General features: G+C 47.3%; 1 protein-coding gene across 2 annotated transcripts in view; it reads right to left on the bottom strand.

Moving 5' to 3' along the window:
* Positions 1–537: 537 nt before the first annotated feature.
* The window catches only part of ENTPD4 (ectonucleoside triphosphate diphosphohydrolase 4), a 55,968-nt gene continuing 35,299 nt past the window's right edge, over positions 538–21,206 (bottom strand). For both annotated transcript variants that reach the window (XM_075346249.1, XM_075346251.1), the window contains exons 9-13: positions 12,197–12,363; positions 11,791–12,115; positions 3,215–3,300; positions 2,899–3,060; positions 538–1,577 (exon numbers count right to left, since the gene is read on the bottom strand). In XM_075346249.1, the coding sequence (XP_075202364.1) occupies positions 1,349–1,577; positions 2,899–3,060; positions 3,215–3,300; positions 11,791–12,115; positions 12,197–12,363 (969 nt within the window). In that variant the 3' untranslated portion in view covers positions 538–1,348. The remainder of the gene's footprint in view (positions 1,578–2,898; positions 3,061–3,214; positions 3,301–11,790; positions 12,116–12,196; positions 12,364–21,206) is intronic.

Genomic DNA, 21,206 nt, shown 5'->3' with positions numbered 1-21,206 from the left:
AGACTTGTATGGATGACGGATTGTGCCAGAAGTACCTGCGTTGCTTCTGTTGGCCGACGCTGCGCTGCTTCCGCCGAGCGGAAGCAACGCAGCATGTAATGTTAATAGCTTGCGTCAAAATGATGCCGAGCAGCGGATTCTGTTGCTTCCGTTAAAATTTATAATGGCTCCCTATGGTAGCGGATTCCGTTGCAAAGTGCTTTACAACGGAATCCGCTGCTGGATTCCGCTAATTTCTACTGAGCATGCCCAGAATGAAAAAAAATTAAAGAAAAACAACAAAACAGAGCAGACGCATTTCGTAGACGGACGCCAAACTCATGCAATGGTCCGTTATTTCACAGGAATCAGTTAACGGATGCCTGTGACATAACGGATCCGTTGACACCACAAAAATAACGGATGCGTCAAAACGACGCAGCAGATTTCGCCCAACGCAAGTGTGAAACTAGCCTAACACATAACCCCCTTTAAGGCATGTAACGTAGGCGAGGACTGACACGTGTAACGCCGGGTCCATCTCTGGGAGTCAGACCGTATCTGCAAGCGTTTATTTGCAAACTTCGGAATCCTTTTACTCTAGGGAACAGGTGTCCTCAGAAAATGCTTGCACTTACACAATTATAAGCCACATTTATCCCCTGCAGCTTAACTCTTCAGCGACCAGTCATGGATAGCAGCAGCTGTTCCTACGAGGCATACAAAAGTCATAATGCAGTAAGAGAAGGAGGCAAAGCGTTGATGGAAGCAGCAGAGAAGCAAGACAAGAGTGAAGACTTGGCGAGGTTGCCCCTTTATCGTGGACTAACCAATGACCACCCTTTGAATCATGTAGACACGAGTGACATCAGTGAGGGATGGGGCGGCGGATGTGGATGACATGTGCCCTCCTGTGAATAAGTCCTGGTTTAGCTCACATCATGGTTGCCCGTGTGAGTAATGGTAGATGCATCTATCAAATCTGTCCATGAAGAACATACTGAGCTTCCTACTGGTCCCCTCGATGTCGGGGAGGCTGTGCGCGTTTCCTCAGTGGCCATTCTTAGAGGCTTAAGTGGATAATTCACAGGCTCTTTGCACTTAATGGGGAACACCCGAATATTACTGACAAGATATAAGACCCTGAGACTTAAATCATGGCTTTCAATTAGTTGTCTTCTGTCATGTCGGATATGGCCGACTGCCACGTTTACCCCCATAATGCTAGAATTGTACCAGATCCAATCCCTCACCATTTAAAAGGACCCAACGGACAGTTCACACCGGTCCCTTTAGGAGTGACAGGCCGGTCAGAAGCCTTTCCATCCAGCAGGGTTAGGAAGATGTGCAACATATTGCTAGTAGTACTTTACAGGGGGCTGGGGAGCCCCGACGCCTGTAACCCCTGCTCCACCCACAGGGCAGAAGAGGACGTGTTCCTCTGCATTCGGCGGTGGATGCGGCGCAGTCTCAGCAGGTATAACATAATAGACAGCAGGACCACAAGGAAACAGACCAAGAACAGGTAATGGTTGTACACAAAGGATGCTCCTCGCCAGTGAGGGTGGCTGCCACGGAACTGCTCCTGCTGAATGTCCCTGGGGGCGAAAGGAAAGATTAGGCACAGTCCTGGGGTGGAGACCTCAGCACTATAAAAACAGAGGATGGAGGCAGTATTGCTTTATGTCAGGGGGCACAATCTGTTCTGCTACAAGAGCCACATTGTCAGACTGAACACGTTTCAAAGGAAACCTAAAGAGGTGACACGATTGGGGACATTTATAAGATAGTCAAAGTAAATGCCACAAAATGTCAGATATGTGCAAGTTGTTTTGATACAATCACTGTTTTATCTGCTGCAGATCTAGCCATTCTCTGACTGCTGAGCTCTGTATAACCCCGCCCACACCACTGATTAACAGCTTTCTATGTGCATAAGCAGAAAGCTGTTAATCAGGGGTGGGGAAGAGGTTGAACAGATTAGCCTTGGTCCTGTAGTGATAATATCCTGCTGATAAAACAGTGATTTTAGTAAAACAGAAACATTCAGCACAGTAAGTGACAAGTGGCTGAAATTGGGCTCTCAAACCCTACAGCATGCTGTTCTCAGATTACATAGAAAAAAACCTGCTGACAGATTCCCTTTAAGGCCAAGGGCACACGCCGCAGATATGATGTAGAAATTTTCTGCACCAAATCTGCACAGTGTGGCAAAAAAACAGATGCGGTTTTGGATGTCAATGAAGTCAATGGGTGAAAAAGTGAAAAACTGCGGCTAAACCGGAATAATCGATATGCTGCAGATTTTTTCTGCATCAAAGTCTGCACGAAAACTGCATGGAAAAAAAATGCACAGTGTACATAGCAAACCCAAAATCCCATAGACTTTGCTGGCTTCAGAAGAGGCATACAGATTTTGATGCAGATTAAAAAAAAAAAAAAAAAAAAAAAAGCAGGTCAAAAACTGCGGTGTGTGAACAGTGCCTTAAAGTTTCCATTCAAGTGCACCAAACTCTCCCCTGGATCAGGCTCTTGGTGTCAGTTATTCGTGGTAATTGTATGCCAAACATTGTATACCCGAGGACGAGAGATGCTCTGATCTTCCCATACACCATGCCTCGAGCACTGAGCTCAGACACAGCCTGCAGGGGTTTTCATAGCATATTTTGTATTTCTCGTGAACTTCTCCTATCCAGCCATCGGAAAACTAAATGACTGTCTTCATATATTCAACAAAAATCTGCATTTACATTCGCTTGTGCTTCCATTGGCCTACATTAAGGAAATCAATGCAGGCAAAAAAAATGCAAAAAAAGTACCCATGCCACCCCATGAGACTAATTATTTTTCATTAAGTAACCTAATTTTTAATGACTAAAAAGAAAATGGTTATGCTTTAATTTTCCCCTCAGTTTTTACCTTAATGGCAAGAATCTAGTCCGGTATAATATTGCTCCGAGCGTCCATTGGACCTCCTTATCATACACTTGCAGGACCGTCTTGAGGTTGCTGTAATTGGAAGGGAAGGAGAAGCCTGTATGGAAAACCTCGTACATCCAGGCAGATTTAAAGCACTGGTACCTGTAATAAAGAAAAATTATCACATTTCACCACTTCAGTTTTGGCACTGGCACTGGCACTGACACACACACACACACACACACACACGTTACGGAGCGAACCCCCATCGCACACCAGGGATAAAATGGTGAGGACTGATCCGTACAACACTCACTTGAGCCGATGCAGGTCAGCATGGGACGCGTAGAGGCCACGATCAAACCTCTCCTTTAAAACTGACCATTTGGTGGCACAGTAATCCTAAAAAGAAAAAAAAATAGTTGGTTAAAAAAAAATAAAAACACACTTTTTTTTATTATTATTTTAGAAGCACTCTAATAAACTCTAAATGTTCCCTTCATTGGACCCTGCTGTGCTTTGTGTGGCCCCAAAACAATGATCAGAACAGATGCGATTTTCCAACTTAAGACATGTCTGCCTCCGGGATAAGGCTTTGGCTATTCTCCTGGAAAGTGCCTGAAAGATGTAGTAATAGCGACCTGGAGTATTAATGATATTTCAAGGACAAGAACACTTCTCTGTAAGAGGACATTCAGCATGTTTAACAAATGTGGAAAAAAATGTTCATATAATAGAAGAGCTTCTTTTCTTCTATGCCTTCTGTCTCAAGGTTAGGCCAAAAGATAATGACATTCCATACACACACTAATATTTATAAATATTATATATTATAATATATATATATATATATATATATATATATATATATATATATATATATATATATATATATATATATATATATATATATATATATATCACACATACATACATATATATATACACACACATATATACACTGTATATATATACACATACATAGCTACATACATACATACATACATACATACACATACATACATACATACAGTTCAAATCCTTTATTATTTATATATATTTTATATTTATTTATTCACTTTATATTAAAGTAAACCTGTCAGGTGCAATATGCACCCAGAACCATGAGTAGTTCTGGGTGCATATTGCTAATCCCTGCACCTAGTAGCATAGATAAAGAGTATTTCTAAAGATCCTTTATGATATGCTAATGAGCACAAGGACTAGTCCCAAGAGTGTTATTTCCTTCGACTAGTTAGTCTTCTTTGTAGGTTAGCACACCCACAGGGGCGTGCCAACACTGTATTCAATACTCAGCGTCATCGGCATGGACGCACGTACCTGTCCATTGTCACCACCTCCGATGCCAGGTTTAGGCTAAATGCGCATGATCAGATGTCCTGTCACTTCCAGTCATGCACACTCTGAAGCCGGGTGTACGCATGACCAGAAGCGCTGAGACTATCATGCACACTCAGCCTAAGCGGTGACAATGGACAAGTAAGCATGTCCATGCCAATGACGCTGGGCACTGAACAGCATGTTGGCACGCCCCTATGGGCGTGCTAACATGCAAAGAGAACGAACTAGTCAGGGAACTCACACCCTTGTGACTAGTCCCTGCACTTATTAGCATACCATAAAGGATCTTTAGAAATAAGGATAAAGTGGCGAGTCCCATAATTAAAATCTTCATCTTTATTCAGCAAATTTTTAAAATATCATGATGGTTGAATTATAGTCTCAACGTGTTTCAGGCAAACATGCCCTTAGTCACTGAGATCAGTAAGGGAATGCTTGCCTGAAACATGCAATATACACCCAGAACTGCTCGTGTTTCTGGGTGCATAGGGGACCTGACAGGTTCCCTTTAAATTTCCCATAAGAGCATGCAAGACGTTTAAGTCTTCTCATACTGGCATCCAAGACGTGGTGTGTCACTCTCCTGAGATCTATCTTAGCCTCTCACTTAGCCAAATCAGATCTCATACTTTACACTGATGAGGGGGCAATACCCCAAAACACATATTTTGAATGGTCGATCAGCGACTACATACACGCATGGTTACTTTGGTGTTACCATGGGAAAGTTTTCCAGCAGAAGTTATTTGATCAGATCACTTTTTCAGGCAATAGTGGCTTGGAGACCTTGGGGGTCAATATGGTTAAAGTGGAAACTTACTGGAAGATGCCATCATCATAAAATCCATGGTATATGATCATGCTGCCCAACTCTAGTGGACATCTGAATCCACATATTGTCCCTCTGACAACGCTGAATGACAAAAATGTTGTAAAAAAACAAACACACAAAAAAACCAAAACCCTAATACAGGAACATTGCATGCTTCTTCACAACAGACATGTCGCACTTTATCTGTAAGAAGGGTGAAGAGATTTCTACAGCGCCAATTATTTTATTATAGCGGGAGTTTTCCTCTATGATGGTCTTATTCAATAGTCACATTGGAAATGTTATCTGATCTAGATCTGCAGTCCGGATGTTATAGAGCAGGAGGGGCTGATCAGACTGACATACAATTTTTTGTGGAAAAAATTTCAGGAAAGAAGGGAATTTTGTTTACTTACCGTAAATTCCTTTTCTTCTAGCTCCTATTGGGAGACCCAGACAATTGGGTGTATAGCTTCTGCCTCCGGAGGCCACACAAAGCATTACACTTAAAAGTGTAACCCCTCCCCTCTGCCTATACACCCCCCCGTGCATCACAGGCTCCTCAGTTTTGGTGCAAAAGCAGGAAGGAGGAAACTTATAAATTGGTCTAAGGTAAATTCAATCCGAAGGATGTTCGGAGAACTGAAAACCATGAACCAAAGAACAATTCAACATGAACAACATGTGTACACAAAAGAACAACAGCCCGAAGGGAACAGGGGCGGGTGCTGGGTCTCCCAATAGGAGCTAGAAGAAAAGGAATTTACGGTAAGTAAACAAAATTCCCTTCTTTGTCGCTCCATTGGGAGACCCAGACAATTGGGACGTCCAAAAGCAGTCCCTGGGTGGGTAAAAGAATACCCCGGTAATAGAGCCGAAAGACGGCCCCTTCCTACAGGTGGGCAACCGCCGCCTGGAGGACTCGCCTACCTAAGCTGGCATCTGCCGAAGCGTAGGTATGCACCTGATAGTGTTTCGTGAAAGTGTGCAGACTCGACCAGGTAGCCGCCTGACACACCTGCTGAGCCGTAGCCTGGTGCCGCAATGCCCAGGACGCACCCACGGCTCTGGTAGAATGGGATTTCAGTCCTGAAGGAACCGGAAGGCCAGAAGAACGGTAGGCTTCAAGAATTGGTTCCTTGATCCACCGAGCCAAGGTTGACTTGGAAGCCTGCGACCCTTTACGCTGGCCAGCAACAAGGACAAAGAGCGCATCCGAGCGGCGCAGGGGCGCCGTACGAGAAATGTAGAGCTGGAGTGCTCTCACAAGATCTAACAAGTGCAAATCCTTTTCACATTGGTGAACTGGATGAGGACAAAAAGAAGGTAAGGAGATATCCTGATTGAGATGAAAAGGGGATACCACCTTAGGGAGAAATTCCGGAACCGGACGCAGAACCACCTTGTCCTGGTGAAACACCAGGAAGGGGGCTTTGCATGACAGTGCAGCTAGCTCAGACACTCTGCGAAGTGATGTGACTGCCACTAGGAAGAGCACCTTCTGCGAGAGGCGAGAAAGAGAAATATCTGTCATTGGCTCGAAAGGTGGTTTCTGAAGAACCATTAGCACCCTGTTCAGATCCCAGGGTTCTAGCGGGCGCTTGTAAGGGGGGACTATGTGGCAAACCCCCTGCACGAACGTGCGTACTTGCGGAAGCCTTGCTAGACGCTTTTGAAAAAATACAGAGAGCGCCGAGACTTGTCCCTTAAGAGAGCCGAGAGACAGCCCCTTTTCCATTCCGGATTGAAGGAAAGACAGAAAAGTGGGCAAGGCAAATGGCCAGGGAATAAAACCCTGATCAGAGCACCAGGATAAGAAGATCCTCCACGTCCTGTGGTAGATCTTGGCTGACGTTGGTTTCCTGGCCTGTCTCATAGTGGCAATGACCTCTTGAGATAACCCTGAAGACGCTAGGATCCAGGACTCAATGGCCACACAGTCAGGTTGAGGGCCGCAGAATTCAGATGGAAAAATGGCCCTTGAGACAGCAAGTCTGGTCGGTCTGGTAGTGCCCACGGTTGACCCACCGTGAGATGCCACAGATCCGGGTACCACGACCTCCTCGGCCAGTCTGGGGCGACGAGGATGGCGCGGCGGCAGTCGGACCTGATCTTGCGTAACACTCTGGGCAGCAGTGCCAGAGGAGGAAAGACATAAGGCAGTCGAAACTGCGACCAATCCTGAACTAAGGCGTCTGCCGCCAGAGCTCTGTGATCTTGAGACCGTGGCATGAATGCCGGGACCTTGTTGTTGTGCCGGGACGCCATTAGGTCGACGTCCGGCTTCCCCCAGCGGCAACAGATCTCTTGAAACACGTCCGGGTGAAGAGACCATTCCCCTGCGTCCATGCCCTGGCGACTGAGAAAGTCCGCTTCCCAGTTTTCCACGCCCGGGATGTGTACTGCGGAGATGGTGGAGGCTGTGGCTTCCACCCACAGCAGAATCCGCCGAACTTCCTGGAAGGCTTGCCGACTGCGCGTGCCGCCTTGGTGGTTGATGTATGCCACCGCCGTGGCGTTGTCCGACTGAATTCGGATCTGCCTGCCTTCCAGCCACGGCTGGAACGCCTTCAGGGCTAGATACACTGCCCTTATCTCCAGAACATTGATCTGAAGGGAGGACTCTGGCTGAGTCCAGGTACCCTGAGCCCTGTGGTGGAGGAAGACCGCTCCCCACCCTGACAGACTCGCGTCCGTCGTGACCACAGCCCAGGATGGGGGCAGGAAGGATTTCCCCTTCGACAAAGAAGTGGGAAGAAGCCACCACTGAATGGAGGCCTTGGCTGCCCGAGAAAGGGAGACGTTCCTGTCGAGGGACGTCGATTTCCTGTCCCATTTGCGGAGAATGTCCCATTGAAGAGGACGCAGATGAAACTGTGCAAATGGAACTGCCTCCATTGCTGCCACCATCTTCCCTAGGAAGTGCATGAGGCGTCTCAAGGGGTGCGACTGGGCTCGGAGGAGAGATTGCACCCCTGTCTGTAGTGATCGCTGCTTGTCCAGCGGAAGTTTCACTATCGCTGGGAGAGTATGAAACTCCATCCCGAGATATGTCAGCGATTGTGTCGGTGTCAGTTTTGACTTTGGGAAATTGATGATCCACCCGAACCTCTGGAGTGTCTCCAGAGCAATGTTCAGGCTGTGTTGGCATGCCACCCGAGAGGGGGCCTTGACAAGAAGATCGTCCAAGTAAGGGATCACTGAGTGTCCCTGAGAGTGTAGGACTGCAACCACTGTTGCCATGACCTTGGTGAAGACCCGTGGGGCTGTTGCCAGGCCGAAGGGCAGTGCCACGAACTGAAGGTGTTCGTCCCCGATGGCGAAACGCAGGAAGCGCTGATGCTATGGTGCAATCGGCACGTGGAGATAAGCATCCCTGATGTCGATTGAGGCTAGGAAGTCTCCTTGGGACATCGAGGCGATGACGGAGCGGAGAGATTCCATTCGGAATCGTCTGGTTTTCACGTGTTTGTTGAGCAGTTTGAGGTCCAGGACGGGACGGAAAGATCCGTCCTTTTTTGGTACGACAAACAAGTTGGAGTAAAAACCGTGACCCCATTGCTGAAGGGGAACGGGGATAACTACTCCTTCTGCCTTCAGAGTGTTCACCGCCTGAAGGAGAGCATCGGCTCGCTCGGGGGGCGGAGATGTTCTGAAGAAACGAATCGGAGGACGAGAATTGAACTCTATCCTGTAACCGTGAGACAGAATGTCTCTCACCCATCGATCTTGGGCATGTGGGAACCAGGCGTCGCAAAAGCGGGAGAGCCTGCCACCGACCGAGGATGCGGTTTGGGGAGTCCGCAAGTCATGAGGAGGCCGCTTTGGGAGCGGTTCCTCCGGCGGTCTTTTTAGGACGTGCCTTAGACCGCCATGAATCAGAGTTCCTCTGACCCTTTTGAGGCCTGTTGGACGAGGAGAATTGAGACCTGCCTGAGGGCCGAAAGGACCAAAACCTCGATTGTACCTTCCGTTGTTGAGGTCTGTTAGGTTTGGACTGGGGTAAGGACGAGTCCTTACCCTTGGATTGTTTAATGATTTCATCCAATTGCTCGCCAAACAGGCGGTCGCCAGAAAACGGCAAACCGGTTAAAAACTTCTTGGAAGCAGAGTCTGCCTTCCATTCACGTAGCCACATGGCCCTGCGGACTGCCACTGAATTGGCGGATGCTACCGCTGTACGGCTCGCAGAGTCTAGTACCGCATTCATGGCGTAGGACGCAAACGCCGACGCCTGAGAGGTTAATGACACACACTTGCGGAGTAGCGGCTCGTGTGAGTGCATTAATCTCAGACTGACAAGCTGAGATAGCTTGTAGTGCCCATATGGCAGCAAATGCCGGAGCAAAGGACGCGCCGATAGCCTCATAGATGGATTTCATCAGGAGCTCTATCTGCCTGTCAGTGGCATCCTTGAGTGATGCACCATCTGCCACTGCAACTATGGATCTGGCCACCAGTCTAGAGACTGGAGGATCCACCTTGGGACACTTGAGCCCAACCCTTGACTACGTCAGGGGGGGAAGGGATAACGTGTGTCATGAAGGCGCTTAGTAAAGCGCTTATCCGGAAAAGCTCGGTGCTTCTGGACTGCGTCTTTGAAGTCGGAGTGATCAAGAAACGCACTCCGTGTACGTTTGGGAAACCTAAAATGAAATTTCTCCTGCTGAGAAGCTGACTCCTCAATCGGAAGGGGTGGAGGAGAAAGATCTAACACCTGATTGATGGACGCTATAAGGTCGTTTACTATGGCGTCCCCTTCAGGCGTATCAAGGTTGAGCGCGGCGTCAGGATCAGAGTCCTGATCTGCCGCATCTGCTTCATCTTCCAGAGAGTCCTCATGCTGAGAACCTGAATAGTGAGATGAAGTCGAGGGAATCTCCCAGCGAGCCCGCTTCGTCGGTCTGGGACTGCGGTCCGTGTCGGAGTCCTCCCCGTGGGACCTATGAGTCGACCCAGGAGCACTTTGCTGCTCCGACCGAGGGGGGCATGGGGGCAATGAATCAACAGTGCCCGGGGCCTGTGTTACAGGTCTGGACTGCAAAGCTTCCAGTATCTTAGCAGACCATCTATCCATAGACTCAGAAAGTTTGTCAGCAAATACTGCAAACTCTGTCCCTGTCACCTGGACAGTGGGGGCCGGAGGTTCCACCTGGGCCGGGGGTCCCACCAGTGGCTGAGACTCCGGCTGAGTGAGTGTCACAGGGGCCGAGCATTGCACACAATGAGGGTAGGTGGAACCTGCAGGAAGCATTGCCGCACATGAGGTACAGGTTGCAAAGTAAGCCTGTGCTTTGGTACCCTTGCTTTTTGCGGACGACATGCTGTTTCTCCTCTTAGAATAATCAGTGAGGGTATATAGCCAAACGCTAACAGTGTGGCCGTACAGAGTAAATGTATACACTATAAGCATATAAATATACAATTCGGCACCCAGGGGGACCAGCACCTAGTAACAGGTGCGGCTTACCGACCGCTCTCAGCGGTTGTGTGACCACCAGATCCCTGCCTGGGCCTCCCAGAGCTGTGGAGCTCAGTTGTCTCCCCTCTGAAGTTCTCCAGCGTCTGAAGTGCTGATAGCAATGGCTGCCGGCGTTCAGAGAGGAGGAGGGAGCCGTAGGCGTGCCTGTAAGTGCGGGAATCTGGTGCCCCACGGTGCTCAGTGAGGGGGGAGGAGGATACAAAGTATGCTCCTGCCTTCAGCGCTGACGTCCAGTGCAGCGTCCCGCCCTTACCCCTGCCTGGCAGGCCCGGGGGCAGGAATATGCGGCACTAGGCCGCAAAAGCCGGGGACTAAAGTTATAAGCGCGGCCGGCAAACAAGCGCGGCCAGCGCGGTAGTCCCGGCGCACCAACATACCCAGCAGCTGCTGCAGTGTCTATTACCCAGGCGCTCTATGCGCCGTCCCCAAGGGGACACAGAGTACCTCAGAGTAGCAGGGCCTTGTCCCTGATGATACCCGGTCTCCTGTCCAGCAGATTCCCCCAGGGGCTGCGGAGGGAGCGCGGTCCCAGTGCCTGGTGACCGGTCAGGATCCCACTTCACCCAGAGCCCCTAAGGGATGGGGAAGGAAAACAGCATGTGGCTCCTGCCTATGTACCCACAATGGGTACCTCAACCTTAACAGCACCGCCGACCCGAGTGGGGTGAGAAGGGAGCATGCTGGGGGCCCTATATGGGCCCACTTTTCTTCCATCCGATATAGTCAGCAGCTGCTGCTGACTAAAATGTGGAGCTTGCGTGGATGTGTGCCTCCTTCCACAAAGCAATAAAACTGAGGAGCCCGTGATGCACGGGGGGGTGTATAGGCAGAGGGGAGGGGTTTACACTTTTAAGTGTAATGCTTTGTGTGACCTCCGGAGGCATAAGCTATACACCCAATTGTCTGGGTCTCCCAATGGAGCGACAAAGAAATTTATATTTCATTCATTTAACGCCCTGGTGTTCGTATAGGAGTCCAGCGGGCGGTCCTACTAGTGATTGACAGTCTTCCCTGCATGTCTGTATGCACAGATAGCTGACAATCACTGAGTAGGACCCGCCCACTAGACTTGTATACATTCTAACAAAAGGGATTTCAATGAATAAAATCCACGTTACACTGAATCTTTTCCCATGTATTATCCTGCTCAGCTTCTCTTCTATCCCGTGCCGTCCGCAGATCGGACTGTGAACACAATGTGACAAGTTCCCTTTAAGTTGTCCGTCCCCCCCCTCACCTTTGCAGCCCGGAGGAAACGCTCGGATCGGTAGTCGCCCCCCATGCGCAGAACGTCCTCGGTGCAGTAGTAGAACTCGGAGAAGCCGTAGAACTCGCTGTTGTGATAGGGCAGCGGGGGCTGGTAAACACCATTTAACGTTGTCTGCGTCTCGTTGGACAAGTTCATTAGGGGCTGGATAATCTGACGGCAGAGGTGAAAGTCACCGGTTCCACGCAAGAATAAGCTCTGCCCCCCCTGCTTTATTGTATCTGGGATGTCTGCAGGAAGGCACGGGTCTAGATATGGCGCATCTTCAGTTAGCCCAACTTTCTTTCCTAGAAGTCTGGTAAAAAAAAACAGTGATCAGTATAGTGCTCATCACCATACGTGGCCGTTGTGTGTGTGACCCGAGGCTGACACTCACCTGTTCTTTTCCATCGTCCTGGAGAAGATGTATTCTTCATACCTCTGTCTAGCAGCATTGCCCCCAAATCCTAAGAAAGTGGCCACGTAAACTCTGTACACGTGCTGGGTCTCGTGGGCATCACAGCCAAGATTGAACTCTGCCAGCAGGTTCTTAGCCATGTCTTCCTGTGGACGGATGGAAAGGTGGGAAAGATGTCAGATGGCAGCCAAGTGCGCACAGTACATGCAGCACACATGGAAACACAGCAAGCAGATGGGCAGGAAGGTCTTACACAGACGATGGCTTCCACAAGGAACCTCTCATCCACATCCCGGAATAAGAGCTCCCATGGAGGGAAACGTTTGGGGTTAAAATGATTGACTAAACTACTTCCAACATTTCCCCTTGAGACATCATGAGAATCATGACTCTGATACTAGAGACGTGCATGCAGGGGTCAGATATAGGAGGTGTTGGTGTCCAAAAATTAAATATATTCTACATTTATTTATTTTTAAAAGGGGTTTCCGAAAATGATAAAAAAATAGCCACCGTCACATATTTCAAGCTGCAACGCATCCTAGACACAGGTCAGAAAGGTACGCAGCCTGAACCTAAGGAAATACTGCTCAGTGAAGCTAGTAAAATAAGGCCATTGTGCTCTGTCGGAAGAGGAGAAGTTGTGGTTTTGTTTTTCTTTTATCTGGTCACAGCCTAAGGTGGGTTGCACAATGCCGCTCTGTATGTCTTCAAGCTGCAAGACACTCCTGACACCTTGAGAAACAAATCCGTTAACCCATGAGGTTCAGAATTTAATCAGCAAAATGCCTGTTAGAATTAGGCGTGTAGGTCTTGATGCCTCCTGTGTAAGGCTATGTGCCCACGGGACTCTGTATCTGCGGATTTTTCTGCAGCTAAATCCGCAGCATTCCCCCCGAATCTGCACCTTTTCATAGGTGCTGATTTTGTGCGGATTTGACGCGGATTTCGTTGCGGATTTTGCGATTTTTTTACATTCAATTGAATAGGCAAAATCTGCAGGTAAATCCGCAACAATAATTGATATGCTGCAGATTTTTCTGCATGGAAATCCGCATGATTTCCGCTGCGGAAAAATACGCAGCGTGGGCACAGCATTTCCCAAATGCCATAGAAATGGCTGGGGAGTAGCTGTGCTGCAGATTTCTGAAAAATCTGCGGCATTTCCGTGAGAAATACGCAGCAAAATCCGCGCATTTTTCACAGCGTGGGCACATAGCCTTAGGCTACTTTCACAATTTGTTTTTTTGGCATCAGGCACAATCCGGCATGTGCCTGATGCAACAGATCCTTTTTTTTTAACGGATCCGGTATACCTGATCTGTAAAAAAAAAAAAAAAAAAAAAAACTGATCCGGCGCATCCATTTTTGCATCCATTTCGTCCGTTTTTTTTGCTGGATCTGTTTTTTTACAATAAATTGGAGCATGCTCAGTTTAAAAAGCTGATCCGGTGGCCGCATCCGTTTTTTGCTGCATTACGCTGGATCAGGCGTCCATAGGCTTCCATTGTAAATCACGCCGTATTACACCAGATCCAGCGCGATGTGTTTTTTTTGTCAGAGACAAAAAACATTGCAAGAGACGTTCCATACGGGCGCCGCATTAGCCAATTACGACGGATCCGGCAAAAGCCGGATGCAACGCAAAGCCATCAGGCACAATCTGGCGCTAATACAAATCAATGGGGATAAAACGGATCTGACGCCGGATCAGTTTTAACCGATTTTTTTCCGGATTGTGCCTGATGAATAAAAACGGATGTGTGAAAATAGCCTAAGTAACACATTCATCACTAAAAAAGGGTGACACATCATCAGCGTCTTACACTATATCATTATGAATAATAAGCAAAACAGCAGCGATACTGGTGTGAATGGTTTTATTGTCTGCTGTATTATTAACCCCCTTGTTTGCTCAAGAATTAGCGTTCTCCACGTGTACAGCACTATAGTCTCATTCCTAGAAATTGTGATAATGTAATCTGCAGTGTACCAATAAATGAGAAAGGCTCTGCCAAGTCACAATACATCAGAAGTCGCTCCGGGGAGACATCCGTTATCTGAGAGCTGACATCAGGCACTAGTTTCTGTGGCTTCTTGCTTCCCTACGTCTGAAGTCATACAGCACACGTACAATGCACCTTACTAAAGCATTCGATTTCACCTATGGGTTTTTCAGTATTGCTATAGTGCATCTATTGGGATGGCACATAAAAAAAAAATGGACAAATGAGCAGACCTCACATATTTCACACTGAAGACCCTCCACATCTATATATCTATATCTATATATAATGTGTGTGTTACTAATATCAGTAGATCTTTAACCCTTTAGTGACGGAGCTAATTTTCACCTTAATGACCAGACCAAATTTTGCAATTCTGACCAGTGTCACTTCATGAGGTTATAACTCTGGAACGCTTCAACGGATCCCGGTGATTCTGAGATGGTTTTTTCGTCACATATTGGACTTCATGTTAGTACCAAATTTAGGACAATATTTTTTGCATTTATTTATGAAAAAAATTGAATATTGGCAAAAATTTTGAAAATTTAGCAATTTTCAACTTTTGAATTTTTAGATCGTTAAACCAGAGATTTCTGTGACACAAAATAGTTAATAAATAACATTTCCCACTTGTCTACTTTACATCAGCACAATTTTGGAAACAAAATTTTTTTTTGTTAGGAAGTTAGAGGGGTTCAAAGTTTATCAGCGATTTCTCATTTTTACATCAAAATTTACAAAACCATTTTTATAGGGACCACATCACATTTGAAGTGACTTCAATAGGCCTAGATGACAGAAAATACCCAAAAGTGACACCATTCTAAAAACTGCACCCTCCAAAGTACTCAAAACCACATTCAAGAAGTTTATTAACCCTTCAGGTGCTTCACATGAACAAAAGCAATGTGGAATGAAAAAAAGCAAAAATAAAATTTTACCTAAAAATGTTGCTCTAACCCAAATTTATTCACTTTTAGAAGAAATAGCACAACAAAATGGACCCCAAAACTTGTTCCCCACTTTCTTATGAGCGCGCCGATACCCCACATGTGCTCAGAAACCTCTGTTTGGACAAATGAGAGGGCTCGGAACAGAAGGAGCAATATTTGAATTTTGGAAAGCAAATTTGGCTGAAATAGGTTGCGGGCACCATGTTGCATTTACAGGTCCGCTAAGGTACCTAAACAGAAGAAACCCCTCACAAGTGGCACCATTTTGGAAACTAGACCCCTCAAGGCTTCTATCTAGGGGTATAGTGAGCATTTTAGATCCACAGGTACTTCACAGATTTTGTTAACGTTACGTTGTCATATAGAAAATTTTAATAATTTTCTCAAAAATGTTGCTTTAGCATCAATTCTCTCACTTTTTCAAGAGGTAATTCCAATAATTTGACCTCAAAGTTTGTTAACCACTTTTTTATGAGCGCGGTGATACCTCACATGTGGTCTGAAACCTTTGTTTGGACAAATGGGAGGGCTTGGAACGAAAGGAGCAATATTTGAATTTTGGAAAGGAAATTTGGCTGAAAAAGATTCCGGGCACCATGTCACATTTGGAGGACCCCTAAGGTACCTAAACAGCAGAAACCCCGCACAAGTGACCCCATTTTGGAAACTAGGCCCCTCAAGGAATTTATCTAGATGTTTGGCGAGTACCCTGAACCCCCAGGTGCTTCACAGAATTTTATAACGTTGAGCCATGAAAAAAAAAAAAAAAATTTTACCACAAAATTGTTATTTCAACCAGGTAGCTTTTTTTTTTTTTACAAGAGTAAAAGGAAAAAATTCAGCATAACATTTATTGTGCAATTTCTCCTGAGTTTGGTGATACCTTATATGTGGTGGAAATCAACTGTTTGGGCGCATGGCAGGGCTCGGAAGGGAAGGAGTGCCATTTGACTGCAAAATTGGCTGGAATCAATAGCGGACGCCAGGTTGCATTTGGAGAGCCCCAGAGGTGCCTAAACAGTGGCGGTCCCCCACAAGTGACTCCATTCTGGAAACAAGACACCTCAAGGCTTTTATCTAGGTGTATAGTGAGCAGTTTGAATCCACGAATACTTCACAGAATTTGATAAGCTTAGGTTGCCATATTGAAAATTTTCATTTTTTTCACAAAAATGTTGCTTCAGCATCAAATTTCTCACTTTTTCAAGAGACAACAACAAACCGTGGACCCAACAGGTTGTTATCCAATGTCTTATGAGCACAGGGATACCCCACATGTGGCCAAAAACCTCTGTTTGGATAAATGGGAGGGCTTGGAATGGAAGGAGCACCATTTGAATTCTGGAAAAGTTGAAATAAATTGCGGGCACCATGTCACATTTGCAGGGCCCCTTGGGTACCTATACATTAGAAACCCCCCACAAGTGACCCCATTTTGGAAACTGGATTTTATTCAGGAGTATAGTAAGCATTTTGAATCCACAGGTACTTCACAAAAATGTTGCTGTAGCAACAAATGTCTCACTTTTAGGCTATGTGGCCATGATCCAGCGACACGGCGTCTAGTACACAGTGTCAGCCTTCCTGCAGAGATGTGAGTGATGTCCACGGGAGAACGCAGCTGCCCATGCCCACGATTTGGGTTCAGGCCGCTGTGGAGCTCTATGCTACCTGCAGAGAACACTCATCTCCGCAGCATAAATTGACATGCTGAGGCTCGGGAAGCTGCGCCACAGGTCAGTTTATGCTGCGGAGAAAAGAAGCACATTGGGCATGGGATTTCTAAAAATCCTTCCACTGTGCTTCTACTGCACAACGCAGCACTATGGACACAGGGACACACTGTGGACACACTCTGCGCCCAAAACGCTGCAAATCCCGATTATGGGCGCACAGCCTAAAATGCTACAATGGATGAATGGATAGATGTCAAACATATATAACGTCCCACCCCCTGCATATTCTAAGCTGGCGCCCTTTAGTGCCTTTCATGTGGCACTAAAGGGTGCCTAGCCTTGTATTTAGCCCCCCAAAAAATTAATAATTAAAATAAACGACGTGGGGTCCCCCCTATTTTTGATAGCCAGCTAGGGTAAAGCAGACAGCTGTAGCCTGCAAACCACAGCTGACAGCTTCACCTTGTCTGGTGATCAATTTGCAGGGCTCCCCAGGCGTTTTTTTTAAAAAAAAAAAAAACGTGGGGTCCCCCCAAATTAGATCACCAGCCAAGGTGAAGCGGACAGCTGGGGTCTGGTATTCTATTCTCAGGGTGGGAAGAGCCATGGTTATTGGACTCTTCGCAGCCTAAAAATAGCAGGCCGCAGCCGCCCCAGAAGTGGCGCATCCATTAGATGCGCCAATCCTGGCGCTTCGCCACAGCTCATCCCGCGCCCTGGTGCGGTGGCAGACGGGGTAATATATGGGGTTGATACCAGCTGTAATGTCACCTGGCATCAAGCCCTGGGGTTAGTGATGTCACGGCATCTGAACAGATACCCGACATCACTAACCCAGTAAGTAATAGAAAAAAATAAAGACAAAAAAAAAAATTTGAAAAAAAACTCCCCGAAACATTCCTTTCTCCAATTTATTGAAAATAAAGAAATTCCGGTCGCTGTAATCCATTTTGGAGGTCCCACGCCGACTCTGGATCTTCTAGAATATGGAGGGCACGTTCAGGGAACGTATCCCCCATTTTCTGGAAGAGCAAGCTCTCCATGAGCAATCTGAGAATTACTGCACTCACACTGCCCCGGTCCAACTTAGGGCAGAGTGACCTGCAGTAACCTCATTCCAGAATATGAGGGGCACGCTCACAGAACGTACCCCCCATTTTCTGGAACAGCAGTCTCTCCATGTGAGGACCACACTCCTCACATGGAGAGACTGCTGATTACTGCACTCACTCTCCCCCGGTCCACAGTGGAGCAGCCTGTGCAGCAGCGACGTCAGCGTCCCAGGGATCCAGCTGACAGCCGCTGTCTGCGCATGCGCCGCCAGCATTCAAGAAGGAGGCGGCGTGATCGCGGGACGGATCACCAGACAGGTAACGTATGACCGGGTGCTGGGGAGGGTGACGGGGGGTGACCTATCGGGACCTGGGGACACCTTTCTGTCGCATGTGACGTGTCACATGCGGCAGAAAGAGCAGAATGAATGTGGCCGTGCGCCGCCATCTTCCACGCTCCGGAGGGGGGAGGGGGGATGGCTCTGGAGAACCGGAGGGGGCTCCGGTGACCAGAGGGCTCCTGTGGACCGGAGGAGGGGTCAGGGGGAGGACATTTCCCTCCGATCTGAAATGTTTGATAATTTCAGATCGGAGGGAAATGAATGCAGAGCCGGCGCCGGCGGCAGTTTTCTGTGCGCTTCGGCGCCATTTTGAGTGCTCCGGAGGGGGGGTAGGGGTGGTGGGGGGACTCTCCGGTACCGGGGGCTTTGGGGGCACTAGGGGTTTAGATTTCTTTCTCATCTGACATGTTTGATCATGTCAGATGAAAAAGAAATCAGTTTTACCGGCCATTTCTTTTTTTTCATGTGTTCGTCGGTATACAGTGTATACCGCCGATCGCATGATCGGGGTCCAAAAAAAACACCCCGATTCATAATCTCGGGGGGTCTCAGCTACCCCCGGTAGCTGAAACCCCCGAGATTTTCGGTTGCTGGGGGGCGCAACAGGGTTTTTTCGGGCCGCCGCTTTAAAGCGGCGGAACAGAATAAGTACCCTGTTTTGCCGCCGCTTTAAGTCGTACGGCCGTCGTTATGAGGTTAATAACCTATTGTATTGTATATGACGGGGCATTTAATAAGCACGTGCAGTTCAGTCCCTCCGACACACGAACAACGGGTAGAAGGGAACTTCATGGGGGTGTATACAATGCAAATCCAAGTACTCCACACAAAAGGGCCTTGTATTGTCTAACGTCCGCTCTAGTTTTCCCTCCTGGATAGGTTTCATTATATTACAGTTCCTCCACAGTCGTATTTGGCACACAGCATCCCCTAAACCAGCGTAAGACCCTATAGATTAATATGCAGTGGGTAAGTATTGAACTCACCACCAATTTTCTAAGCAAATACTATTTCTAAGGCCTAAGACACACGGCATGAAAATCGGTGCGATATATATATAATATTAAAAAAAAAAAATCTCATTCCACTCGGACCAATATTAGCCTGTGTGTCAGCACACATGAGCGATTATTTTCTCAGCCCTAAATCGGACCGAAAAAGCAATCGCAGCAGCATGCTGAAACTGTAGCACGATCATTGTTTCTCTCGCACCCATTCAAGTCTATGGGGCGAGAGAAAAATTGCACTGCACTCGCAGTACACCAGTGTACTGTGAGTGCAGAGTGAGAATAGCAATAGCCGGCAACAGAGGAGAGGGGGAGATAAATCCCTCCTTCCCCTCCTCAGTGCCGGCCCGCGCCCCACAGCCGAGGTCCACTCGTACGATCGGACCTCAGTCGCAGGCACACTCGCATGACACTCGGCTCTGCTGTACTGCCAGCGTGAGCCTTAAAGGTGCTATTGAAATGAATCTCACGAAATATCAGTAACAACCCATCCTATCCGTAGGTGTCCACAAATTAAAGGGAACCTGTCACCAGGTTTTTCCCTTATGAGCTGCAGCCACCACCAGTGAGCCCTTATATACAGTATTCCAGAATACTGTATATAAGAGCCCAGGCCGCTCTGTATAACGTAAAAAACACCTTTATAATACTCACCTAGGGGGCAGTCCGGTCCGATGGGCGTCACTGGTCTCTGGTCCGGAGCCTCCTATCTGCGGTGATCTCCATCTTCCTCCTTTTGAAGCCCATGTGCATGACGCGTCCTACGTCATGCACACTAGCTGGCATTTAGGTCCTGTGCAGGCACATTTTGATCTGCCCTGCTCAAGGCAGATCAAAGTATTGTAGTGCACATACACGGGCGGTCTGAAACCTTTCCGCACACCTGCGCATTACAGTACTTTGATCTGCTCTCAGGAGCGCAATGTTGGCCTGGGCTAGATAGAAGGAGGATAGAGATCACCGCAGAGAGGAGGCGCCGGACCAGAGAGCAATGACACCCATCGGACCAGACCACTGCCCTAGGTGAGTATTATAAAACTGGTTTGTTTTTTTAAGTTCTACACAGCGGCCTGGGCTCTTACATACATAATGTCAGAATACTGTATATAAGAGCGCACTGGTGGTGGCCGCAGCTTATAGTCACCAAGTCTGGTGACAGGTTCCCTTTAAAGTTATGTGTAATCCTGTACATCCAGAGGGATCCACAGGCAGTAACACCTCCCTATGGATCTCCATAAAGGCCCCCATACAGATAGCATGGCTGTTAGCCAAATGATGCTTCTCTCTCCCACAGACAGGAGGGTTCATTCAGATGAGTGCACAGTGTTCTCTAGGAGAAAGCTATGGCCGATAGCTCTTAGAATAAATCAATCAACAGTCCACATTAGGACATGCCCAATTGATACAGTCCCTGACAACAGTTGAATACTGCCCCCGTACAGATTATAGTGTCAAACCCGCCAAACCCATTGATAATGGGAGGGGGTGGGCTTACCAGTGTCACCTGGTCTACAATATGGAAGAGGTTCGACGCCCGTATCTGGCGCCTCCACCCTTATTAACAGTAAAACTACTACTGCACAAAAGGAATAAACACAAAAAACAACTCTTCCATCTAATGGTTACACAGTCCTGAAACTAATCTTACCGCTATACAAAATCGTCATGTTAAGAGCACGCCCTGAGTATGTCGTGAGTTTTTTACCTCAATATTTGGTGATTTTTTTTACCTCAGTATTTGGTGATTTTTTTTTACCTCAGTATTTGGTGATTTTTTTTTACCTCAGTATTTGGTGATTTTTTTTTACCTCAGTATTTGGTGATTTTTTTTACCTCAGTATTTGATGAGGTTTTTACCTCAGTATTTGGTGAGGTTTTTACCTCAGTATTTGGTGAGGTTTTTACCTCAGTATTTGGTGAGGTTTTTACCTCAGTATTTGGTGAGGTTTTT

Source organism: Anomaloglossus baeobatrachus, chromosome 4, assembly GCF_048569485.1.
Source record: "Anomaloglossus baeobatrachus isolate aAnoBae1 chromosome 4, aAnoBae1.hap1, whole genome shotgun sequence".
Lineage (NCBI taxonomy): Eukaryota > Metazoa > Chordata > Amphibia > Anura > Aromobatidae > Anomaloglossus > Anomaloglossus baeobatrachus.
This window is presented reverse-complemented; position numbering and strand designations above follow the sequence as displayed.